This window comes from Vipera berus (genome assembly GCF_964194415.1).
Source record: "Vipera berus genome assembly, chromosome: 2".
NCBI classification, from domain to species: domain Eukaryota; kingdom Metazoa; phylum Chordata; class Lepidosauria; order Squamata; family Viperidae; genus Vipera; species Vipera berus.
Window position 1 is genome coordinate 124,199,583 of NC_138203.1, and position 26,998 is coordinate 124,226,580.

At 43.8% G+C, this 26,998-nt stretch overlaps 1 protein-coding gene across 2 annotated transcripts in view; it reads right to left on the minus strand.

Moving 5' to 3' along the window:
• Positions 1 to 26,998, minus strand: part of HDAC6 (histone deacetylase 6) — a 50,286-nt gene that overhangs the window by 19,872 nt on the left and 3,416 nt on the right. For both annotated transcript variants that reach the window (XM_081316559.1, XM_081316558.1), the window contains exons 2-18: positions 25,152 to 25,248; positions 24,878 to 24,982; positions 22,922 to 23,010; positions 12,792 to 12,876; positions 11,744 to 11,784; positions 11,553 to 11,649; positions 10,955 to 11,052; positions 9,298 to 9,402; positions 8,678 to 8,746; positions 8,353 to 8,479; positions 6,583 to 6,648; positions 4,945 to 5,004; positions 2,324 to 2,413; positions 2,131 to 2,237; positions 1,921 to 1,988; positions 1,584 to 1,761; positions 213 to 341 (exon numbers count right to left, since the gene is read on the minus strand). In XM_081316559.1, the coding sequence (XP_081172685.1) occupies positions 213 to 341; positions 1,584 to 1,761; positions 1,921 to 1,988; positions 2,131 to 2,237; positions 2,324 to 2,413; positions 4,945 to 5,004; positions 6,583 to 6,648; positions 8,353 to 8,479; positions 8,678 to 8,746; positions 9,298 to 9,402; positions 10,955 to 11,052; positions 11,553 to 11,649; positions 11,744 to 11,784; positions 12,792 to 12,876; positions 22,922 to 23,010; positions 24,878 to 24,982; positions 25,152 to 25,226 (1,589 nt within the window). In that variant the 5' untranslated portion in view covers positions 25,227 to 25,248. The remainder of the gene's footprint in view (positions 1 to 212; positions 342 to 1,583; positions 1,762 to 1,920; positions 1,989 to 2,130; positions 2,238 to 2,323; positions 2,414 to 4,944; positions 5,005 to 6,582; positions 6,649 to 8,352; positions 8,480 to 8,677; positions 8,747 to 9,297; positions 9,403 to 10,954; positions 11,053 to 11,552; positions 11,650 to 11,743; positions 11,785 to 12,791; positions 12,877 to 22,921; positions 23,011 to 24,877; positions 24,983 to 25,151; positions 25,249 to 26,998) is intronic.

Below are 26,998 nucleotides of genomic sequence, written 5' to 3' on the forward strand. Positions count from 1 at the left end.
GGTCAGCAGGTCTAAAGCCCAATGCCTCTAGAGGGCATCTGGTGGGAGGACACTGTAATAGGGACTCTACTCCCTCTTTATGTTAAAAAAAAAGGAGAAGAATGTGAAGCTTCGGGCATCACTGATGGGGATCAGTCCCAACCCTATTTTGTGAGACCTCCCACCCTTCTCCCTGTTGTTGAAGAGGCTGTTGGAATTAAACTCGTCGGAACCTGTGGCACATTTGTAGCTCTTCTTCAGAGGCAAGACGGGCTGGGAGCCGGCAGCACCTTTCGGTCAGATGCAGCTCCTTGTGGCGCTGGAAGATCCTGGATACTCTCTGAGGCAGCTCTGGATGTTGGCTACAAAAGAAAGGCAAGAAACTAAGAACGACAGAAAGTCACGATTCCTAAGGAAGCTTCTTATATGGGGAACTCCTCTGCCCTGCCAGCAACCTTAAGAACAGAGTCACACCTAGATCTCAAATCTACTCCGAGGCCATGTGGCTGACTCATTTGATAATATCATTTGATGTTTTGGGTGAATATCTTAGAAAAGCATGGCCCTTGAAGTCTGTGTTTCCACAAATACGAGGGCAATTCGGAAAAAAACCTCCGTTTGGTTATCAATGACAGACGCTCGCAGATACAGAACTTTTATTGTACGCATGAGAAAACTGCAACATTACTTTTAGAAATAATCGCCATTCAAATTGAGGCACTTGTCAGAACGTCTTAGAAGGTTTGAAATTCCTTAGCGGTAGTTGCTCGGCACCAAATCTGGGCTAGAGGGTGGGGGTGGGGGGGGGCTGATCAAAAACATCCCAACGGAACTTCTTCAAAAGTTCTTGGGTGTGTCTAGCGGTATGCTATGCAGGCATTATCGTGAACCAACGCCACACTGGAAGTCAGCATGCCCCGACGCTTGTTATGGATGGCTCGTCTTGAGTTTTCGTAACGTTTCACAGAAGACTTCTGAATTGATGGTCGAACCAGGCTCCATGAACTTCACTAGCAGTACTCCTTTGGCATCTTCACATTTGGCAGGATTTTCTATGGCACCACTTCCGGTGTGGTGTTGGTTCACAATAACGCTCGCCCGCACACCCAAGAACTTTTGAAGCAGTTCCGTTGGGATGTTTCTGATCACCCTCCCCGCCCCCATATAGCCCAGATGTGGTGCCGAGTGACTACGATTGAGGAATTTCAAACCTTGTAAGACGTTATGACAAGTGCCTCAATTTGAATGGCGATTATGTCAAAAAGTAATGTAATGTTGTAGTTTTCTAATGCCTGTAATAGAAGTTCTACATCTGCGAGTGTCTGTCATTGGTAACCCAATGGAGGTTTATTTCCGAATTGCCCTCGTAATTAAGATATTCCCTTGAAAGAAACTCAGTCAGAAGCGGAGGCATCAACAGTGGTGACTTAGTGGGGAACTAGTGCCCTACGTATGTTCAGAAACGTTGTTCTTTACCAGCTGGTTCACGGTTTGCATTTTATTCTACCATACCAGCTGATGCAAAACCACATGTACACATTACACACAGAGAGAAGATGGAAACCTTCCTTTCAACAAACCTAACCTGTAACTGAAATTCTTACCTGTCCCACATATTGTGGTGCTCCATCATCTTCTCATCATAGACCAGCCCTGTGCAAGAAGCGGGCTGAGGCTGTGTCGGTTCAGCCGCTGACCTGGAGAGGGTATCAGCTACAGAGACAGGGCTGGCTGACGGCCAAGCTACGCTGAGCTTGCCATCCTCCTGAGGCACATCGGCACCTGAATTGCGTGGAAGAGGCAGAGGAAAGAGTCACCGAGCGTCCTAAGCAGAAACCGATTGCCTGACAGTCAATCAGAGTAGAGAGGAATTGAGAGTAACGATGGCCCCCGACTACTTGGCTTTTGAGGGATGGGGAAAAGAGAGCTACGTTCACTCACTGATCCTCCGTAGGTTCTTCCAGTACTTGCCGTGAACTGCAATGGTCTGAGACACTGAGCTGAGAGCGCTGACAGGAGGGAAAGAAGTTGCTTTAATTAGACTTCTGCTCAGAGGAGGAGGAGGTTGGATTTGGCCCAATGCGTCGATTCTAAAAGCACCAGGCAGCAAGGAGCTCCGGTTCAAGGCTCAGGAGCCGACAGCATTCTTACCTGCTACACGGGAGGAAAGGTGATTCCATCGGCGGGCAGGGATCTCCTAGAAGAGTCTTAAGGACCGTGCAGGTTCCCTCTGCCAAAGACTGGAGATTATACCCACCCTGTGTATGTGAAAGGAGAGGATCTAGGTGCTTCCTTAAGAGACGGTCCACCCGCAGCCCCGGCCCAAAAGCAGAAAGTCACCCACCTCCAGAGATAAGATCAGCTTGCCTCCAGCCAGGGACTTTAACAGGTGTGTCAGTTGTGCAAAGCACGCTGGGGTGGCAGCCATCTCCCCCTGGGGTGGGGGGCAAAGATTAATCAATTTCAATCTCCTGACTTACTTTTGGAAAAGGGAGCCAGGCATGAATTAGGGAGGGGATACAACTGAATGAAATGGAAATAAAGAAAAAAAAAAGCAAGACGTCGGACATATTACTTCTATTGGAGCAGACTACTGGAAGCATCTCTAAGGCTGTGACAAGAGATATGGGAATGAAAAAGAGCTTGGTCCTCAAGGTTGGTGGAGCTGTTTCTGCATTGCCTAATCCAGGGGTAGGCAACCTCGGCTCTTTTATGACTCATGGACTTCAACTCCCAGAATTCCTGAGTCAGCACAGCTGACTCAGGAATTCTGGGAGTTGAAGTCCATGAGTCATAAAAGAGCCGAGGTTGCCTACCCCTGGCCTACTTCTATTGGAGAAGACTACTGGAAGCATCTCTAAGGCTGTGACAAGAGAAATGGGAATGAAAAAGACCTTGGTCCTCAAGGTTGGGAGCTGTTTCTGCATTGCCTAATCGAAGCTCTAGCACAGTCCCACACTTCAAAGCCCTCTTTCTAAGTCAGGTACATCCAGCCCCAGTGGCGTAGCGTGGGTTGTCAGCACCCGGGGCAAGGCAAGTGACGTCACGGCACCGGCGAAAAGACGCGCCCCGCAGTGGCGTAGACTTTCCAAGAAGAGTCGCGCGCATGCGGGATGCTTCCGGGTCCCTCTCGAGGGCGGCTGGGCGGGGCTCCGACCTGCAAGAGCTGCTGTATTCAAGCTCGCACGTGAGCCCCGCTAAATAAAGCCACGCATGCGCACGAAGCTAGGCCGGCCGGCCGGCGGGTCCGTCTTCGCTCGGCCAAGCCTGCCGGGGCGCCTGCGGGGCGCTTGCGGTTGGCCTGAGCCTGGGCGGAGAGTTGGGCGCTTCTATTTATTTTATTCAGTTTATGTGGCCGCCCATCTCACCTGCTGGACTCGTTTCGCTTTGCAAGAAAGAGCAGCTCGAGAGCGGAGCCAAGCCAACTCTGTGCAGCCCTTGGGGCTCCCTGAGCAGCTCAGTGCGAGCGCCCCCCCCAGATGTTGCGCCCGGTGTGGCCGGCCCCCCCTGCACCCCCAACGCTACGCCACTGTCCAGCCCTCATTCTCAGTAAATCCACCTGTGGCTTCAGGGACGGTCTTAGGTGAGCAGCCAGTCTACTTCATCAAATTATTCATCAAAGCTGCCATCAGTTACCATACCATACATAAAGGCATGATTAGACATGCAACGAAAGGGACGCGGTGGCTCAGTGGGTTAGGACGCTGAGCTTGTCGATCAGAAGGTCGGCAGTTTGGCGGGTCGAATCCCGAGTGCCGTGTAACAGAGTGAGCGCCTGTTACTCGTCCCAGCTTCTGCCAACCTAGCAGTTTGAAAGCACGTAAAAATGCAAGTAGAAAAATAGGGACCACTCCAGTGGGAAGGTAACAGCGTTCCGTGCGCCTTTGGCGTCTAGTCATGCCGGCCACATGACCACGGAGATGTCCTCGGACAAGCGCTGGCTCTTTGGCTTTGAAACGGAGATGAGCGCCGGCCCCTAGAGTCGGAAACGACTAGCACGTGTGCGGGGGAACCTTTACCTTTACTTAGACATACAACTTTCGTTTTATTCCTCTTACGATAACCTGGAGGTCTTACAAGCAGGACAGGGGGTTAAAAATTGTCCAAAAAAACCCCCAAAAACAAAACCCTTCCAAAAAGATTAGCCATTAATCATTCTTTATTTTTCTTGATCAAGCATATTTATCAAGAAGACAGTTAAGTGAGTTTTCTCCTATTATGTCCTTTCTTGCCAGAGTTGCTAAGTCAGGAGTGTGGGCCGGATGCGTCACGCGCAGGCCATGCCCACCCCGTCTCCACAAAGGCAAAAAAAACAACAACCATGGCGATACATCACGATACGCAATCGAGTTTGACACCTGTGCGTTAAGTGAATCCCTGCAGTTGTTAAAATTAGTAACGTGGTTGTTAAGTGAACCTGGCCTCCCATTGATTTTGCTTGTCAGAAGGTCACAAAAGGGGATCACATGACCCCGGGACACTGCAACTGTCATAATATGAGTCGGTTGTCAGGCTTCTGAATTTTGATCAGGTGACCATGGGGATGCTGCAACGGCCGGAAGTGTGAAAAACGGTCATAAGTCACCTTTTTCAGTGCCCTTGTAACTTTGAACAGTCACTAAATGAGCTGTTGGAAGCTGTTGTAAATACACAAGCTGTTGCATGTGTGAGTTGCCACTGAATTACAGTTTTAATGTGACAAAAGAGGAATTTATTCAAAACACCAGGAATAATCAAATTAATGACTGAATTAATTTTTTTTTGAATTACAATTAACATTAGCGTTTGCTCATTTTTGCCTGGTCTATTTCTTTACCCTAGATCTCCATGGTACCTGATTCTATCCCTGCTCCAGAACATAATTGTGATTTTAATCTGGGGTGCCAGGAAGAGAGCAAGAAAATAGATTGTAACATCTAAAAATTGCTGAGAAACACTCTGCAGGGAACAAAAAAGTCATCTTACCTTAGGGTCACCAATTGCAGCATCAAAACCCGCAGCAACCAGGACCATCTGGGGTTGGAACTGCAGAGTACAGTAGAGCAAGAATAAAATATCCAATTGGAAAGCCAACGGAACAAATAACAGGGAATTCCCATAATTCAAGAACAATAGTAGCTCTATGCTAAGAATTGTTTGTTATGTGATTCTTTTATATAGAACAGACATGTCAAACACAAGGCCCGGCGGCCGGATCCGGCCCGCGAAGTGGTTTCATGTGGCCCGTGAAGCCATCCTGGAAAAAGTGAGGGAACGGCCCCCACTGCCTTGGCCTAGAGACCCTTCTCCTGCCAGAGACCCTCAGATCTGTCCCACTCCTGCCCAGGCCCCCATAGGCACCCTTGATGCAAATGATGTAGAGCTGGCCATGCCCACCCAGTAGGCCATACGCACTCTAGCCACGCCCACCCAGTAGGCCACGCCCACCCAGACCACACCCACCCGGCCCCCTAAGGGCAACCGCAATGCTGATGCGGCCCTCAATGAAATTGAGTTTGACACCCCTGATATAGAACAATGCCCGCTGAAGTGCTACTTAATTTTTGTATTGTGACATGACAGAGAACAAAGCTGCCTTAGAGGACCAGAGTGGATAGACGAGGAGAGGAGAATGCTGACTTCACTGAATTTCTCCTCCATGAAGCAAGAAGAAACTTTTTCAAAGAATTTGGCCAGACCATACAACTCAAATAGATGACAATGATATCCCCAAATTTATACAGGCTGTAAAAAAGAGCTTTCAGCCACAAAAACAGAATGGCACAAAAAAGAGGTTTTAAGCATCTGTCAAAGATTCTCTAATGCAGGGGTCCCCAACCCCTGGGCTGAGGCCCACTACCGGCCCATGGCCTATTTGCAACCAGGCTGCGTGAACTGGTGGAGTGGCACGCATGCGCACGCACAGCTCGACTCGCACGAGTGGCAGGCTGGCACACACGTGTGCGCTCACTGCTCGCATGGCTGGGGGGGGAGAGGGAACCGGCTGCGTGAGTGGTAGGCTGGCGCATCCACAGCTCATCTAGCTGCGTGTGCATGCACATGCACACCGGCCCTCTGCTCGCGTGAGCCGAGCTGCGCATGGGCCTACTGCTCAAGCAGCCCGGTTCCCCTCTCTCCCCTAACTGGGCCGCCAAGCCACAAAGGTTGAGGACCACTGCTCTAATGGATCCTACACCGAGCAGAAAGCTGAACTAGATGACCTCTAGATACATTCCAACCCTAGGATTCCACAAATTCCACAGACAATTCCCAATTCTGCACAATCTCACTTGTGTGACTCTGGGGGGGGGGGTTTAACAACATTGGCTTGAACACAACCTGCTGTTTTAGATATTATGCTTCCATATAGCAAGAGAAAGAAGAAGATACGAGGGTCAAGACCAGTTGCTGAATAGCACACCAACACTGTTAAATAGCATGTCATCCAACAAGATTAAGAAATGCTCCCATCAGCATTTCCTATTATATGATCCTGGATGACAACAAGCTGTTTATGATCCCGGGCTACTCTTTTGGACAATTACAAATACACAAATAAAAAATAAATCAAGACATAGATTGGACTGTCCATATTTTCAAAATGCTGTATGCCTCATTGCTTACCTCTAAGGCCACTGGTAGTAGGACATGTAAAAAGGCAGAGAGGTAGTCAGCATCCCTCATTCCTGTCTAAAGGGATAGAAACACACATAAAAAAGAGTTTAAAGCAAATCCCCAAGGATTATCTTTATATTTATTTTATTTATTTTATTTTATTAAACTTATATACCGCCCTTCTCCCGTAGGACTCAGGGCGGTTCACAAGGTTTTTTTAAAACAATGCAACAAGTTACAAAAATTAAAAACAATTAAAATAATTACACTAAACTTGAAATGAAAAACCCAATTACAATTAAAAATACAATTAAAACCCCAGTTAATACTCTCAGTCCAGGCCAGAAAGCTCAAAGAGCCAGGTCTTCAGGTCCCGGCGGAATGAGCAAAGGTCAGGGGCAGTCCTAAGCTCTACAGGCAGCTGGTTCCAGAGGGCAGGCGCACCCACAGAGAAGGCCCTCCCCCTGGGTATTGTCCGCCGGCAATCTTTTACCGGCGGTACCCTGAGGAGACCCTCCCTGTGGGAGCGCACAGGACGAAGGGAGCTTGATGCCGGCAGCAGGTGTTCCCTCAGATATCCCGGACCCAAGCCATGTATGCACACATACATGGGCATTCTATCTAAGATAGCAGCCACTGTTGACGTAACACAGGAACTTTGATGGATCTGTTATTACGTATGCTAAAAGAAATCAGATCCAAAACCTCTGCTTGTTTGTTTTTTGACTTAGTGCGATGTGTGAATCCAATCGTAAGAAAGAAACCAAGCTGTTATCTGTAGTCCTGGTTTGTAATTGGCTTCTGAATCTGGGCTCATTTCTAGATTCGAAAAGGCAATGGCTGGTGGATTAATGTACTCCACTGAAGCACAACCCCAGTATGCTAAACCACAATGTAACCCATTTTGAGGCTGATTTACTGTGATGAAAAAGCACACTGAATTTGTGAATGAAAACTTGATGGGTTTACCATTCAGTGTCAACTCAGCTAACTTATTCAAGAACTTCAAGAACAAGGTTTGGAGTAATGTGTGAACTTTGTTTATTAGCTGTAAGAAGCACAGTAGCACCTATACCAGTGGTGCCTCCCTGTGGGCACCCGCACCATGCCTCAGAGGTGGCAACTGCCCTCTTCAACCAGCTGCCCCCCACAGGTGTCCCTCCCCACGAGCGACATTGAGGTGACCACACCCACCTTGGCCACACCCACCCAATCTTCCATGACCACCACAGCCACACCCACCTAGTAGGCCACGCCCACCTGGCACCCAGCAATAAATAAGTGGGTTTTGGGTTGCAGTTTGGGCACTCGGTCTCTAAAGGTTTCGCCATCACTGGCCTATACTAACCGGTCCTGGGACCAGTGGCTACGGCAAAGGGAAAAAGCCATTTCCAAGCAACTACAGAGAGTGGAGAGACCTTTCTCATCTGAAACTTACTTCACTCCCTCCCTAAAAAAAAAGCTGTATCAGAATCTGAACTTGGATCCACATACAACTTTGGTACCCTCTTGTATTTAGGCTCTTACGCCTTCCTACCAGCAAAGGAAGGGATTTGCCTATTTGTAAAAGATGTTCAGCTCCCCCCCCCCTTTTCCCCCCAGCAGTCGGGAGAGTCATTTGGGATATTGAAACCGTATTAGGTAGCTAGCCAAATGGCTCCATTTGCAACTGCTCTCAAGCAACTTTAGCCAGAGTGGAGAATTGCCAGATGATCACTCCCAGCAGTCTCAGCCTACCGTGTCCCTACCCGCCTGGGAAGAGTCCCTACTCTTCCCTACCTGGTTCCAGGGCACGTTGATGTTGTAGCCCTCTCCCCGACCTCTGCCCACTGCGTGACTGTCAGATTCTGGAAGGTGGGGCCAGAAATTGCCTCCTTCGTAGCGATGGATGGAGAAATAAAGGATGCTAGGAAAAGCAGTCACGGCAGATTCAGCAGTGAAGAGAAACAAAGCCACTAGCCAAGCCCCAGCCCTCTGAACCCAATCTGGGTGCAGCCTGAATTTAACCCCAAACTGGTTTGCTCTGCTTCCGCCAACTCTCCTCATCCACTATGGAATGTCCCGAGTTCTCCGGCTGAACAAAACTCATCCCTTGATTAGGCACCTGGGATTCTCCTCAAAGAGGTATTGAAGGCCTTGCCCATGGTGCACATCCCAGTCAACAATCAGTACACTAGAAGAGAAAAAAATGCAAAACATAATGAATGAAAAAGAGAAGCACACAAGAGGCAGCATCTGAAAAAGTAAGCTAGCATCAATCCCGCTAACAGCATCTCGTCAAAGAGTCATGGGAACTGTAGTCCTGCGGCGGGCTGGGAGACATCTCAGCTTCCTCACTAAACTACCATTCCCAATATTCCTTATAAAAGCAATGGCATCGTCATGGCCACTGACGCAAGTATGGATTTCACTACTCAAAGTTCTAGGGGCAGTCACAGAACGGGAATGACTGTTTAGTAAATGTTCAATGAAAGATTGAAACAGATTGTAATTGGATACTGAGACACATCTTCAAAAAACTGAAGTGTGTGGAATGACTAGCACCAGTTGTTCAAATATCTAGCACTTTGTATTTATTCAACACCTTGGCTAATCCTCAATCAGTCAATCAGCCAATCCACATAATGCAGAGGAACTGAAGCTCAAAGAACACTGGCTCATCCTTGTGGCAAAATGTCCAACAAACAGCCTTAACTGTTGCCTCACCTCTTTGTAGCTACTCACCGCTCCACCCCGAGTTTCTGCCGGGCATATTGCGCTGCAATGCCTATGTTGTTGAACATGCAGTAGCCATTCATCTTGCTGCGGTGAGCATGGTGTCCAGGAGGCCTGAAGCCCAAAAGATACAGGGGGTCAAAGTAGGATTAGAAAATCACAGCCCAGCCACGGAGGAAAAACAGAAAAGAGTGCCTAAATGTTAAAGTGTGACTACAGTGAAAATTATCAATTGCACTGTGCACCTTCTGCTCTAAATGCTAAAGAGAGCATGTTTGGGCCACCATTCCCATGTGTCTTCAAGGACATAAAGTTCAGTGAGAGTGAGGAATGACTCTGGCTACTTTCATATAAGATTCTTACAATACTGGGTAAGGGGAAATGTTCTCATATGAACACAAATGTTATAGAGATCAAGATATGACTTCCTTTTGAGTCAGTCATCATTTTTCTCACATCCTCTCGTCTTTTCATTAAGAGAGAAAGACAGCAACACAATGCTTTGGGCTGTTAATTCTAAGACGAGTGAATTTCGTCACATTATTTTCTTTTTGGATCGGCTGGACTATCATGTCCAGCCTCCATAAACAAGCACATGCATACACACAGAGTTCAAGACATTGACAATCCTCCCTTTACAGATAATCCTCCACTTACAACCACAGCTGGGCCCCGGAATCTCGGTTGCTGAGTGAAGCGTTTATTGCTGGAATTGTGGCTGTTAAGCTTTTTTTTTTAAACGACCACAATTCCAGCTCTCTCTGCTGCAGTCATTAAGCATCCCTTCCAAAGGGAAAAATGCTAGCGAACGCCAACACTGTGAGCTTTTTAGAATGCTGGCATTCCCCAAGCATTTTCACCAGATTTGAGGGCCATTTCTCCAGCATATGGCACAATTTCTCCTCTCCTCCACGGGAGGGGAAATCCCTCAGCTTGCTGGGAGAATGAACCTCAAATCTAATACCCCGTCTGCTTGCAACCTACTCTGTCAGCTTCCCCGCTGGCTTTCTGGACAAGCAAGCAGAGAATATTGCAAATGACAGTTGTATGATCGCAAGGCGCTTAACAAATCACTCATAAACGTGAATACGTTACCCAAGAATCTGAAATGGGATTATGTGATCAGAGGGGCAGAAACACAACATTTTACAGTGGCTAGAAGTGCTTTACATTCTGATGCTGTGGTGACGGTAAATGATTGTTAAATGATCAGTTGTAAGTCAAAGACTATCTGAACTGTGTTATCCACTAAGGATATTACCCTGTTTTTTCTTTTCCATCTGCTTTACTGTAGTTATACCCTGTTGCTATTTAATGTAACCTTCCCCACGTGAGGCCCTCTGGATATGAACTGGCTCCCAGAATCCCTAGCTAGTATGGCCAGCCAGATTCTGAGACTTAAGTCCAACAGATCTGGAAGGCAGCGGATTAGAGAGTCTGATTTGTAGATAAGGGAAATCTCTTCTCTACTGGCTATAAATAAAAAGATAACAAATAGAAGTTAGGCCTCTGGGCTTGAACTGTACACAAACCACTGTGAGAATATGCCTCTTCCCTTACTGCCATTATTAAATATACCATCTGACAGGCCTGGTAAGGGGCACAGCATATACCTTTACCATTTTGAGCCAAGCAAAAGTGAAAATAATCTCTATTTGCACCTTACCTGACCACAGCCAGCCCATTACGGAGTTCTCCAGACCATACTTTCTCCACAAGTTGCAAGACAGAACCAGCAGCAAGGCAGGCACAGCGGTAGAAATTCTTTGGCAGGAACAGAAAATCAGGTTAGCAAACCCTACTACAGCATCAGGGTTTCTCCTGATGCAGATGGAACTCTGCGGAAGTGGAAGATCTTACAATATCATTTCTGTCCAAGATCTTCCTTCCACAAAACTGTGATACTATTATTTCTGCAGAATTTCATCCCACGTGCCCATGTTTCTCCAAGAATGTTCCATAAGAAGATGCCAGAACATGACTGCAGCACATTGCTTCATCAACTTTTAGATGTGCTGCTTTGCAAAGTATTTATACAGTATAAATTATACCCATCGTCTTGGTTTTGCCCCATGGATATTAGGCAAGCATATGTCTAACAGAGCATTAGAGTGAATAGCATTCCCCAACTCAGTGCTGCCTGCAATTCAGAAAAAGACCACTACAAGTTTCCAAAGGTACAGCCTGCCAACTCTGCACCAAGTATTTTAGTTAGAAAAGGTAGAAATGTCTGCCTTTAAATACAGCTCACTGAAGATACTCACTGGATGCAGGTAAACAGAATCAAAGGTATCTGCCAGAGATCTTAACTCAGTCTCACTCATTGTTTCAGTCGATTTCATGAGCGTCAAGTATTCTTGACTGTTAAGAAAGAGACAGACACATGTTTTTAGCTGCAGCTCAGTCACTGCCTCCCACCCCTCAGTTCGGCCACAACTCCAAGATTTGCTTTCACCTGTGAGCCAAGAGGATCTCTTCCTCAGAAATTTCTCTGCCCTGCCAGGAGAGATAAGAATATTAACATTTCATTCTCTACTGATCGCTTATTTGCATTTCCTGATTTCTCCAAGGACCTCAGGACATGTCGTAGATGTCCAGCTCATCTCTCCCCAAACACTGATTTTCTAATCTGGGGTGGGAGACTTTTTGGTGGCTGGGGGCAGCCCTGTTCTGTACCAGCCTACTACCGGCCCTGCAGAAAAGGCAGGGACAACCCCTTTACAAAACGGCAAGAGGCTGGAATAAAGCCTGCCAAATTTATTGACATAAAACAGAGCAAACAGAAACACGAACCATGAAACAGGAGCTATTCAAACGGTTGCCTTCAGCAAACCAGCCCTCCCACACATTCCCCTTTTAAACAGTTCAAGGCATGGCTTCTCTCTGCCTCCTTCCGAGGTGCCCCATTGCCTTCCTCTGTTTACTCCTGATTGACTGCCTCCTGCGTCGGGCGTCCTTGAACAGGGCCAGCTGTGGGTCATCTTCATCCACGCTGTCAGGCTCACACAGCTGGGTCTGCATCGTAACCAGATGGGAGGGGCCTGGCTGAGGGCTCTGCGGAGCCTCTGGGCTATCCTCTGGAGGCTCTCCAACACCCCTCTCCTCCTTCTCTGAATCGTCCGACCCAACTGCCGAACCCACAGGCTGACCCTGAATCACAACAAGCCCTTAATGATTTGAGACCATTGCAGGTGGGGATGATGATTCAAATAGGGGCAGCCACTGCCAGATCATAGCCTTTTCTGTTCTCTTAGAAGATCAGGGTGAGGTTTTGATAAGATACTAGATTTAATTTGTTTATTTTTAAATGCCTTATCTGTTAGGTGGACTTGGCAGTTTTTGTGCTTCCCACCTCACAATAAAGAGCGGAGTGGAACTCAAAAGACTGAAAAAAAAAGGAGTTGGGTAGCCACACAGAGCTGTAGGTTGCCTACTGCCTCACTGCAATGTATCCTAAACGGGTCTACCAATTCTTGCTTGTTCTCATCTGCTCCCTCACTTACCAAAACTGGGACACAACGTTCCAACAGTTCATATTGAAGCAGTTTGTCCCGAATAGTCACTAACCGCTCTGGGCACTCTGGGAAACTAGGGGGGGGAAAAAAGACAACAAAGGTGATATGTAGACAGATCAACAACTCATTAACTAGGAGGCAAGTAGTGGAGTTGAGATGGTTTGGAGAAGCAAAAAAAACAAAAACAAGGGTGGGCTGGTAATCTTTCTCCGGAGCCCAGAATTTATCTGAATAATTCAGGAATGCAGTAAAACAAGCAAGAAGGGAGAAGGATAGGGGAGTGTCAACTACGGTTGCAGTGGAAGAATGGCAGAGGGCATTTAAACCCTTGTAATAGGTATCAAGGGACGCGGTGGCTCAGTGGGTTAGGACGCTGAGCTTGTCGATCTGAAGGTCGGCAGTTTGGCGGGTCGAATCCCGAGTGCCGCGTAACAGAGTGAGCGCCTGTTACTCGTCCCAGCTTCTGCCAACCTAGCAGTTCGAAAGCACGTAAAAATGCAAGTAGAAAAATAGGGACCACTCCGGTGGGAAGGTAACAGCGTTCCGTGCGCCTTTGGCGTCTAGTCATGCCGGCCACATGACCACGGAGACGTCCTCGGACAAGCGCTGGCTCTTCGGCTTTGAAACGGAGATGAGCACCGGCCCCTAGAGTCGGAAACGACTAGCACGCATGTGCGGGGGAACCTTTACCTTTTAATAGGTATCAGCATAACAAGTGGAGCAGAATAAAAGGATGAGAACAGGAGGAAATAAAATGGAAGGAAGACAGTAGGGCTACAAAAGTTAGTGCTAGGGAGCAGAGGCCTCATTCAGGAAACAATCTGGGAATGCCTGTGAGAGCAAAGTCCTTTGAATCTGCATAACCGAGATTGTGCAGAAGATGGTAATTTACGGAGGATCGGGCATTTCACACAGATATATTAGCAGGGCTGAATTTGCTACACTGAAAGAGTTTCCAGACCTTATGGTGGAGATGTACTATTTTGGGAACACCCTGAAGCCGAGGGCATGTAGATATTCCTCTGTGACTTCTACAGATAAGACCTTCTATACACTTAGCTGTGAAGCTAGCTCTGCTCTTTTCACCCTTCTCTTCCTCAAAACAACTGAAGAATTGTACAATCAGGTCCATTTGCAGCTCATCCAGCACTTACACCAACACAGTTTCCTTCAGAGGCAGAAGAACAAGGCAACTCAGAGTTTCCAGATGGTTTACTGGAGGCAACATCGAACAATTCTAGCAGTATAATCCTGACAATTCTAAAAGACAGCATATTGAGGAAAAACTGCTCTGTAGAATTTCAGAGCTCTTGTCAAGCACAAACGTTTGATTTGTTAAAACGTCTGGAAAAATTCCCTCCTAAAACTGACTTAGGGAGGCATAGTTTCAAAGTGTGGTCCAGACAACATGCAAAATCTGCTGTGGCCTTTAAATCAATAGAAGTGGTATGCGCCTAGTATAACTGCTGTGAAGCAGAGACATTAGCTAAGCAATCCCAAGCAATACTGACACAAATTCTTCATACATTGCTGGTGGTGGCTTTTTAAGGTCCTCCATGGAAATAACATTTTGGAACTAGGGGTCAACTCTACAAACGAGCATGAGGTTGCCAGGTGCTTCGTTAGTCAAAATAAATCTTTTGTCCCGTGGGAACCAAGGTCATCGGCTGCTCCAGAGACTGCAGGCTGGGCGTTGTGTAAAAGGCCCGCCAAGAAGATGTATTGGGGAACGTAGTTGCTTGCACGGCTTTAGGGGAGGGATTTTTTAACTTTGTATTGGGGAAATGTTACGTGTATCTCCAGACTTGGTTTCATTTTTGACGCGCCGATACTTAGTAACTAATAAACATGTTCTTTCAGGAATTTCCAAGCCTAGGAGTTCTGCTTTATTTGTCTCTGTCTGTTGGAACCTTGACACTAGGGATGAAATCAAAAGACTTATACTGCTAAAAAAAAATCACTAAGCAAAACTGAAATCACTAAGCAAAACTGAAACTTAGCCTCACTTAATGCAATAGGAATAATTTGTGCTACATCTTCTAGGACTGGAAGCAACCTCATGTTTAGCCAACAATTCTCTATGGGCTATATACAGTGCATCCTTCCAATCCCTGAGTGGACAGAAAAGTATGTCAGCATAATTTGGGCTGTGCCGACTGCCAAGGAGTAATCTTCCTCAGTAATAAGACTGGTGAGTAGTCCTGCCCTCAGAGTTTTATTGCAGGAGAATTTAAGGGCAGTGATTGATGGATTTCCTAGCCGTGTTACCTCTAGCTCACCCAGTACCACCCGCTGGTAGGAAGAAACACCACCAGTCTTCTAAATGAGTATCGAGCCTGGGACAGAGGTTATAACCAACTTTCATAAAGTCCAACTCCCCAATGCCTGTCACTCAATATGCCCACCTCAATAAGCTGTCACTCAGGCTGACGATTAATATGGCCTGCTGGTCTTAACATATGCCCAAAGTTAGCCTTGTGGCATGAAAGAAGGATGTGAAGTGGAAGAAGAGAGGGAACTCGTAAAAACACCTTTCAGAGAGCTCTCGTCTACTTCATGCCAGGCCCATGCTCCTTCTCTAAACCTGTTAATCAGCCTGTTTTTTAACGTATTTCTATCAGTCTTCCAGAAAACCAGTAGATCTAAGTTCAGACATAGATTGGGTGAGAGGTCCTACGTATAACAGAGGAGCTGAAAGAGGCCTATGGAAGCACCTCCTTCTTTCTGACTCACCTAAAAAGAGAAACCGACAGAATTCTTATTAATTTCATGCTACTTCCCAAATGTCCCCCATCAGCTAAGTGCTGGCAATCCTGACAGCAAATAGTTGCAAACTGAGAAGTATCTTACAAATTCACACAATGTCACTTGGAGTAGTAGATAACTGGTACCTCCCATCCAAAGTTAAAAAAAAAAAGCAATAGGAAGTATGGGCCAAACAAAAGTTTTTGTCAGCAGAAGCAATGAGAAACCTGTAATTTGGCTCGGAATCAGACACACAGCTGGTAGCCATGCTCACTTCTCTGATTAAAATCAACCTTGCATGCAGAACACATTAGCTCTATTGTTTTAAAACAGGTTTGCTGGCCTTTCAAAAGACGTGTGTGTGTGTGTGTGTGTGTGTGTGTGTGTGTGTGTGTGTGTGTGTAAAAAAAATCTGTTGCTCTTCCAGAAGAACACTAGCCTGTGTTGGTGCGTCATGAAGCACTGGTCAAACTTGAAGCATACTAAAGCAAAGGAAAGCTAGATAGTTCTCAACCTCCGACCACATCACCCAGAACATAGAAAATGAGGCAATGCAGAATGCTTGTCTGGTAACATTTGTGTCAAGAGAAAAAGAAAAATATTACTTTAAAATCAGAACAGCTAAATATGAATGTTAGCTATCTCCACAGGTGACTAAGATAAACATCTCTGTGCTGAAATCAGAAACATAAGGACGAGTCTTCTCTTGTATGCCCCAAAGTAGACTTTTTAGAAATATTTCTAGACCTTATCAAAGTCAGTTCTTCCTAAGCTGATGCTCTACAAATATTTTGACTCTCATCATCCCCCTCTCTATGTGGTGATAGCTGAGTGGGAAATGATGGAAGTTGTCCAATACATCTGGGGGCAGTTTGAAAAGCCATGTTATAGGGCTTGTAAATGTAGATCACAAATTCACTGGTATTATGAGGAAAGTGATTTAGAGCTGTACAGACTGGAAATGAAGAGTCAACAGTTATTGCAAATACGGAAGTGCTGATGCAGTGTTCTCACAAATTTAGAACACCTATATATAGAAAAGAGCTATTTTTAAAAGGTTATTAACTCCTTTCCTATTCCACTGAAGACAGCCATTTTCTAGAAGCAGGGAAATTCTTTTCATTACTTATAGTTTGGGCCTACTCACACTTGCAAAGGACAAAATAAAAGTTTTGTATATTAGTATATTAAAAAAATTTTTAATCTAGTCCCTTTGCTTTGTTGATTTTTGCAAAATGGCTCTAATATTATCAGAATGGAGTAGACACCACTTTCACAGGTTAACCTCTATGCTTTTTTAATGTCTTCACAACCCATTCTTCTCAGGTAGAATCTACCAAGGAAAAGATGCTATAGGTGCCCACTCCTAGAGAGCGCCAGCAAGTGGGGACCTATGAGGGGCATTTTCAATGGCACCCCCTGACTTTTGCTTACCCCCTGAGCTCAAACTAGTCCTCACCCTATTAGGAAACAGGTTGAAGACATCCTCTTCTGCAGGCGTTTGGGAGCTGGCTTTTAATGGAAGATAGCGGTAAATATTTTAACATTTTAAATGTCAGCCCTTCAAGACAGTCCAGATAGGAAGCCAATGCCATTAGTACTAAGTCCATCTTTATTGTCAAAAATCTTGCAAGCATGAAAGCACATTTCTCTCCCCTCACCTTTAGACTCGAAAAAACTAAGGAGAGTCTCTTCTGAGACACTTACATCCCCATTTCTTCTGTGGGCTGGGATGTCTCTTATCTGACCTGTCCCCAGCTTCAGTTCTTCCTTCTCCTGTCTTTCGAGGATATTCCCCCAGACCAGGGGTAGGCAACCTCGGCTCTTTTATGACTCATGGACTTCAACTCCCAGAATTCCTGAGTCAGCTATGCTATGCCGACTCAGGAATTCTGGGAGTTGAAGTCCATGAGTCATAAAAGAGCCGAGGTTGCCTACCCCTGCCCCAGACCATTACATCAATCTATATTAAATGTATGGATGTTCTCAATGTAATTGGTTATAAGCCGCACATAATCATTCAAATATGCAGCTTATTGTGATTGATCCATCTTTTTGTTGCCATCTAGAGCAGTGTTTTTCAACCACTGTTCCGCGGCACACTAGTGTGCCGCGAGATGTTGCCTGGTGTGCCGTGGGAAAAATTCGAAAGATTTTTTAAAAAAATGTCAAATTTTTGCCCACTAGGCGGGCACCGGACTGTGTTCTGGGTATGGGGGGTGTGGGGTTTTGACTCCACCCTCGGCCAGCAGGGGCGCCAATTGGCGCTCCTCAGGGGGACACCCTCCACTTTTCTGATGTCCGGGCTGTGATTGGTCCAGACTCCAGCCTGGACCTATCACAGTAGGACATCATCTTCCGACTTCCTTCCCGCCCAAGCACAGTGTGCGCAGCAGCGGAGAGAAGAAGACGTCGCGACTCGAATATCAGCTTTGTGTTCAGCCAAACAGGCCCAGGTTGCGCACTGAATAAAGTATTTTATAATTTTTCATATTTCTGTTTACTTACTATTTCATAATAAAGTAATTATAAAATACTTTCTTTGTGTTTATTTGATTCCTATTCAAGAGAATTACTTTATATATAGTCAATATAGGCACAGAGTTAAATTTTTTAACATTTTCTAATGGTGGAGTGCCTCGTGATTTTTTTCATGAAACAAGTGTGCCTTTGCCCAAAAAAGGTTGAAAAACACTGATCTAGAGTGAGTCTCTTCACACGTTTCCCGTAATACTATGAAATTAGAAAGGGCAAAATGGGTAAGGATCTGTACAGAAATCAAGACAGGAAAGTTACACTCTGAGTCTACTTAAGAATCTAACTTATGTTCTAAATGAAAATGGGTAAGACCCAATTTTGAGCTTAATATGAAGTGAATTTGCTTGTGTTCTTCCTTTCACGTACTAACAGGCATTAGGACTCCAGTCAGCATTACCCAATGGCATTTCTTGCCCAAAGTTTAAGAACGATTGCATTTAACAAAGAAGGACGTTATTTTAAGATGGAAACTTCACAATGAACAAGGATCAAGGGTACAGGACTGCTATTTAGGACTGGAGATGAAGAATCCGATGAGGAATCAAGGAAGAAATAAAAGGATCATGGTCATCATATCCAGGGAATCATGTTGAGATTACACGGAAAAGTGAGCCAAGTGGGTGGAATAAACACACACACACCACAGAGTTACAGGCAGCACAAAGGGAAATAAGAACAGAATTATATATTTACCCACATCCAAACCAAGGTTACTCTTCCTCCCTCTGCCAGGAAAAAAAATTAATGGTTTGGAATGATGAAACATATCCACTTCAGACTTTTAATACTTTCAGTTGATTACAAAAGGGGAAAGCAGTCCAGCAGGGACATGGACTATTACATCCTCACATTTCCTGCCCTATGATTTTACACAAGAACTTTTCTTCCATCTTATTTTCTTGCAAAATCCAGAGTGCCACAAAATGAGTGAACCCAGATGCAATCAAAGCTGAAAACAAGCTTCCTGGAAGTGCATTCACATATTGGTAAGCCTTGGGTTACGACGGCAAACAAATGGGAACACGATCGTCATCACTAAGGAACGCAGTCTCAAAGTCTAAGATGTGCTGTACTCCCCCAAGATATGCAGGTCATTAAGTGGGAAGAGACAGAATTCCCAGGTAAAGAGCAAGAGAGTTCTGCAGGGGGGTGGGCGAAGCTATGGGATGGCCTGGTACAGCTGGCAAAGGCTGTGCATGGGTTGGGCAGGACCGCGGGGGATTGGTGCAGGTGGGAGAAAAGGTGGGAGTGACTTACCTGAGTAACATCTCACTTTCCGTGCTGGCATTCCCACTTACTTTGTGGAAAGCCAGCAAGGAAGGTTGCAAATGGCGATAATATGTCTGCAACTCCCTAACTGCAAATGAGACACCTAAGCCAAAATTGCAATCACATGACTGTGGGGATGCTGCAATATCTGGAACTTCCAAGGATTGGTTGTACATTCATTTTTTTCCAATGCCATCATAACTTTGAACAGTTGCTCAATGAATTGAAATAAGCCAAGGACTACCTGTACAATATTTTGGTCAGGTATACAATGGGTGTTTCCGAGACAGAATATTGGGCTGGAGGGTGGAAATCTACAATCATTTGCAGCACTTCAAAGGATTCATTAATCATCCTAATCCAACTCTCCGATTTTGAGAAATCTATCTCCTATCCATATCCTTTCACTATCTATTTAGAAGGAAGTTCCACTGCTTCCTTCAAGTAAGCAACATATGGCAGAAATCACCAGCTCTGGAAGTTTGCAGGCACTTTTTAGTATCTAAACAGATACTCCAGGCCAGGGGTGTCAAACTCAATTTCATTGAGGGCCGCATCAGCATTGCGGTTGCCCTCAGGGGGCTGGGTGGGTGTGGCCGGGGTGGGCGTGGCCTACTGGCTGGGCGTGGCCAGCTCTACATCGTTCGCATCAAGGGTGCCTATGGGGGCCTGGGCAGGAGTGGGAGAGATCTTAGGGTCTCTGGCAGAAGGAGGGTCTCAGGGCCAGGGCCAAGGCAGTGGGGGCCGTTCCCTCACTGTTTCCAGGATGGCTTCACGGGCCACATGAAACCACTTTGCGGGCCGGATCCGGCCCCTGGGCCTTGTGTTTGACATGTCTGCTCCAGGCAATCACAAAATCAGTTCAGCAACACAAGAATAAACGATATATTGGTTTTGGCAAGGGAAGCCCCACCTCCCACCCAACTCCAATGATTAGAGAAAGTATCTCCATGCTCTAAATGGAAGGAATCTCCCCTTTATAAAAAGGTCCTTGAGGGAGAAATTCTCCATCCTCTGCAACCTCTTTTCACCATTGTTATTGGGTGGTTTTTTTCCCCCCAAAGCAAATGAAATAAAATAATGCTCCATTCAGTACAAGGTACTATTGTTACAAACACCATGCTGGTGTCAGCCTTTGAGGTAAACCAAGTGTGGGGGAAAATCAGTCTTTAGATCAATGGAATGAGTTAAATCAAGTTGATAAATAGAGATATAATGATTTTGGTTTTGAACCACAGCCTGTTATCTTTATTCAAACAATTCTCATTGATTTGTCCTCAAAGTACCAATGGGAGATTTTTTCCCCCCTTTTGGTTATCTGGCTTTCCCAAACTGCCTCATCTTGATCTACGGGAGATGCTATCCTCTCTGGTTTCGTTGCTTTATACCTCTCTCTTCTTGTTTTATTGCTTTGTTCCTCCTCTTTGCTTTCTTGAAGGTAAACAGGCACAGGAAGTAAACTGCAATCCATTCACTATGAATATGCATGATTATCTTAACTGTTGGTTATGCATTAATTTCTCCTTTCTGAGATGTATAAATATGTGGGTCCCTTTGCCGGCTGGCATCTTTCTCAATATTCTTTAGAGGGAATCCCACCAAAACATACTGTTTAATAAACACTGCAGTGACCTTTTGTATTTGCTTTGGTTCCTGTGTCGAAATCCACATAGGTCAAGATTTAGATGCCATAAAATTACTGAAACGTTACTTTGCTGTTACAGGATATCATAATAGAATCTTGATATCCTAACAGTTTCCCTCTCTTTCCCTCTTATACTAAAAACAGTCAAGGTGGGACAGCTTGGAATTCTTTCCGCAACCCCTCCTGGTTTTCAAAGCTAAGATGTCACCTACCCTGGCAATGAAATGTTCAGAAAACAACCCATAAGCTCGGAGGACGAACTTTCACTTAAAAATGTTTTCAAGTTGCTAAATCTCATGACACTTTGATTTTCCCACTGAATATTCTACAAGAATTTTGGTGAAAACATCAATGTCTTACAAGGCTTTGAGTGAGATTTTGGAATCTCACAATGTATTGGCCACTTATTGTTACACACATTTTTTATATTGGCATGCATAGCATGGGTTACCTGCAGTAACTTGGCAGAGGTTGAGAGTAAGTACTGTGATTTGAAAAGCAAAGATAGAAATGAGGCTGACGCTGCAGAGTGAGTTTTTAAGGCAGGTCTACATGTACTACAAATTATGTTAGGATTTCTGAAAAAACAGAACAGAAAAACTAGGGATAAATGTACGATTCAGAGAAACTGAGGCAATAATTAAAACGAGGACAAAATATTTGGTCCGTGACTGATGGATTTGATAAAGTTTACATATGATATATCAGGTTCAGATAAAGATCTACATCAACTAAGACAACTTGATACTCTTATTTTGGACTATAGATCCATTGATCACGCTGGCTGAGGCAGATGGGACAGGAAATCTGAAACTTATAGAAAGCATCAGGTGCCTGGCCCTCCCTAGCTTGCATGAAGCAGGAAGATGACTTGGCACTTCACCACTAAGTGACAGTTTTATTCACACAGCCAATGCATTTTCTTGTGTTTAAAAACATCCTGAGCAATTACAATTGATCAAAAACAAAACAAAAACTCCAAATCCATGATTATTGAAATGAGGTTCTACTTTACGGAAAGTATGCATTTGGACCTTAGAAGAATTTATGAAAATCACCAGCAAATCAGTGTCATGTTCACTTTCATCCTAACTGTACTGATTAAGAAAGTTCTGTTAAACTGAGTGCTCATGAAGCTTATTTCTAGCACTCGCTGGCCACCTGTCTGGAGGAAATTCTGAAGCAAAATAGAAAGGAAAAATCCTTTTCATTTCATTCAGTAATTCATTCATTTCACCTAACTTTTCAGCATTTGGGATTCTAAAGCTGTTTCTGAATATGGCCATCCTGTGTAGTTCCTGGTTGAGCTACCAATCCTTCATTATTATTATTTTAATTTTTTAACTTATTGTAATTGGGTTTTTAATCAGAGTTATAGGGGTTTTAGATTTTAATTAAGGAAAATTTAATCTATTTTAATTGCTATTAATTTTTGTATTGTAATGTTGTTTTAATTGCCTTGTGAACTGCCCTGGGTCCTACGGGAGAAGGGCGGTATATAAGTTTAATAAATATAATATAATATATAATATAATTTGTCTACTAATATTTGTTTAAAAGCAAGCCAGTTGAACTTCAAGAAGGTTCTTTGTGAAAATATTATTTGTTATACCAGTATTTTGTTTTACTTTTAATCCCTGGGATACTGTTGAGATTTTCATCTACCCCACACCAAGGACCAATATCCACCATTCTTAAGAAACTCTCACTGGGTGAAAAAGTATAAAAAATATACAACGAATGATTTATTATAAGAGAGTAGAAATAAAAGTCAGATAAAGTCTTTTAGGATTAAGAGCATGCAAAACTGAGATTAAGAGACTGGAAAAAAAATCCTGAAAGTTAAGTGACCTACAAATTAAAACAATACATCTCAACTGTTACACTAAGGCTCAAAACCCCGTCCTTTCACCCTAGATACCTTTCATCCCACGGGCAGCAAAATTCTGTCATTCGATTATCCCAAATCAGTCCAGTTCCTAAGGGAGCAGCACATTCTGAAGTAAGATCCTATTTAAGAAAAAACAACATGAAAGTGGCATGCAGGAAAAACATTCTAATCCTAACCCTCCCCAATAGGGACATACCTTATTACTCTCTCCCTCTCATTCTTGCTCACAGGAACAAAATTAGATATGATATAATCTCCTCTATTACTCTTCCTAACCTGATGCTCTCCAAATATGTTGGACTAAATGCTAGATGACTGCAATAGTTTAAGAGTTTACACGTTCTGGTAGAGAGACGTTCCCTGAGGATGGGCATCCACATGAGTCTGAAAGCTCAGAAGAGTAAACTTTGGTCCCAGGGATTGACCCAGATTGGATCTTGCAATATTATCCTGAAACGTGTATATTTGCCTTCGTTCGCAATAGTTTAAATTAAATATTCAGGGAGAAGAGTACGTGCAAAATGACAATATATGTATATAAGAGGATAAATTATTATTATGGATGGTTGCACAGTCGGCCAGATGTTTAGACTGGATTTGGCATTTTTATCCACCTATTGAGACATGAGATAGGCAGATGTTATTGCTTCATGGGGTTAAAGGTATCATTGCAGGATGAAGCTATTCCAAGTAAACCTGCCTTTGCAATTGACTGATGTTGATTTTGTCAATGGCCAAGGTGTTCAAGTGGTGCTGCAGGAGTTTTGGAATTGCACGCAAGCTACCTATTATTATTGGTACTATTTTTGCTTTCTATTGCCATCCTAGTTCTTATTTCTTTTTGCAGGTCTTCATATTTTGTGATTTTCCTCCAGTTCTTATAAATTAATGTAATTAAGTAATGTTAATCAATAGTATTATTGTAGTTTGTCATGGTCTGCCAGATGTTTAGACTGGAGTTTGCATTTTTATCTGGGATAGGCAGATGTTCTTGTTTGATGGCGTTAAAGGTATCCTCACAGGCTGTAAGCTGTTCCAAGTAAAGCTGCATTTTGCAATTGACTAATAGTGATTTTATCAATGACCATGGTGTTCAAGTAGTGTTTAATATTATGGTTCATCATATTATTTACATTTATAAAACTGCCAATCACAGAATCTCAAGACAGATTTATCAGCAGACTTGAGGACAGCTCAAAGAAAGCATTCATATATGAGTTTCTTAAAATGAACTACTTTCCTTATTCCATTTTAAGGTATGTGTGCTTGCGTTAGGCATTATATATATACCGCTAACTAGTTTAACACCACTGTTAAATTATTTTAAGAAGATATATTATGAGTAAATTGAGAGAATTGAGTAAATGAATACAGACTGTCAGTTGAGAAGGACCAGAAAATTTAGGTGAGGGAAAAGCAAATCAGCAGAAAAGCAGAAAACTGGCTGGGATCCTAAAGAAGAATCCCTCTCATTGCTAAAGGACCATAAAAAGAAAACACATCTACACATGAGCAGAATATCTTTTCATCATCAGGAGCAAAATCATGTGGCTTCCTCTAATGCAGGGGTCTTCAAACTTGGCCCTTTTATGACTTGTGGACTTCAACTCCCAGAATTCCTCAGCCAACATGCCTGGCTGAGGACTTCTGGGAGTTGAAGTCCACAAGTCATAAAAGGGCCAAGTTTGAAGACCCTTGCTCTAATGCTTAATAGTAACAAAAACACATCTTTTTTTCAGGATCAGGAATAGTCTTAGGTTCTTTTAAGTTCTGGCCATTCATCTTGACAAAATTTAAGTGGTATTTTCATCTCTCTCAGCAACACAGTTACAAAAGACCCTGAACTATTTAAAGGTGCCACTCATGATAACCTTATTTCTACCATCACTGCAAGACTTGCATCTTCCAGTTCTCTCCCAAGAGTGAATGAAGAATCCATGGCTGCTTTTTCAGCCCAGAGCTTGGGAATTGAAGGGAACTACCTACCAATCGCTGCAGGCCCAAAAGCAGATCTTCAGCATCTTTGTTCATCTTTTTTGCCCGTCCTTTCCGCTTGGCCTCTGGAAGCCCCCCCTTCCTGTTAGCCTTTTTCTAGGGAAACCAAGAGGACATTATTTTGATACCCCTCCCTGCAACAGAAGTAGCAAGGCTCTCTTCTCTCCCATGGGACAGAAAGGGCAACTGCCTTGCTCAGCTAACCATACTCCCGGTGAACTATTGACTCCCACAGTCTCCCATCACAACAACAGGTTTACTTTACCAATGGAGCTTGAACGTCCAAAGCAGGCACAGATATGGGATCCAATACTGAGGCATTTCCCAAATCAGAAGCCATTGAGATACTGCCTCCTTCAATCCTATGAAAGAAAACCAAACACACATTAGAGAAAGTTCCATAACTTTCCAGAACATTCAATTCTGAAGTCACCCTATATCTAAATATCTTGTTCTCTAAAATAATCACCAAGAAAGCAGTTGCTTAAGAGAAAATCTTAGTTGTCACCGAGTGATTTCTCTTGACCTATACAACCCTTATCGGTATCTAGTTATCTCCATGGTTGGAGTTTCCAGTTGACATTCTAAGAAATAATGTCATCAAGGATGTAGTTTCTTGCTTCCAGTAAGAAAGAGCTGCTGAAACTAAACAATGCTGCTTTTCACTAGCAACGCTTGTTCTCAGGAACAGCCTTGCAATGCGAATTAAATGAGTCCTCTCCTTAATTTCATTTTAAAAAAGTGAAAACAAACAAAAAACTGACTCAAGGATCAAGAAGATAAAGATTTGTCCAAGAACTATGTCTGACCATAGTCCAGTTTGGTTAGAGATCGACAAGGACAACAAAGATAGGCGCTCTTGGCGTCTAAATGAGAATCTGTTTAGAAATCAGGGAAATGTGGAAGAATGTAAAAAACAGATGAAGGTCTTTTTTGAAACTAACATGAATAAGGGTACTTCTATGGATATGGTTTGGGATGCTAGCAAAGCTTATATGAGAGGGGTGTTAATATATATGAATAACAAATACAGACGTAATTTGGAATTTAGAAGGAAAGAATTAGAGAATGAAATTAGGGAAAAAGAAAAGGCCCTAATTTTGAATCCATCGGATGCGAAGATTAAAGAGGTTATTAATTTGTTAAGAGGACAGTTTGATAAGTTGATGGCTGATCAGGTGGCAACTAACTTACGGTTTGTTAGGCATAATACTTTTTGTAATGCCAATAAACCAGGTAGATGGTTAGCTTACATGTTAAGGAAGAAGCAAAGGGCTTCTAATATAGATAAAATAGAACATAAGGGTAAGGTTGTGTATCAACAGGATCTTATTAAGGAAGCTTTTGTGGACTTTTATTCTAAATTATATGCTAAAGATAAGATTAATGAAGCAGATATTGATGCATATTTGAGGAATGCTAATTTCCCGGTTCTTACACAAGAACAAAAGGAAGAGATTAATCATTTGATAACTGAGGAAGAAATTCTTTTAGCAATTAAACAATTGAAGGTGGATAAAGCGCCAGGCACGGATAGACTGACTGCGGTGTATTATAAAAACTTACAGTCGGAGATGATAAAGCCATTAAGGGATTTGTTTCAGACAATTCAAAGGGGAGGAGGGGTGCCTCTGTCTTGGAGAACTGCTTTTATCTCTCTGATTCCGAAGGAAGATCAGGATGTTACTCAAGTAAGAAATTACAGACCAATATCACTTTTGAATACGGACTACAAGATATTTGCTAAGGTTTTAGCTAACAGATTGATGAGGGTATTGCAACAGATAATTCATGGTGATCAAACTGGGTTTATTAGTGGTAGACAAATGAAAAATAATGTGAGGCATATAGTTGACTTGTTGGAATTTTTGGAAAGGAACAACCAGATCCCTGTGGTGCTGATCTTTCTGGATGCTGAAAAAGCCTTTGATCAATTGGATTGGCAATTTTTGATGAAAGTATTAGATAAAATGAATTTTGGGGATAAATTTTTACAGCCAATTAGGGCATTATATCAAAAACAAACAGCCCGAATAATAGTAAATAACAGTTTGACTGAAGTATGTTATATTGAAAAGGGCACACGGCAAGGGTGTCCGTTATCACCTTTAT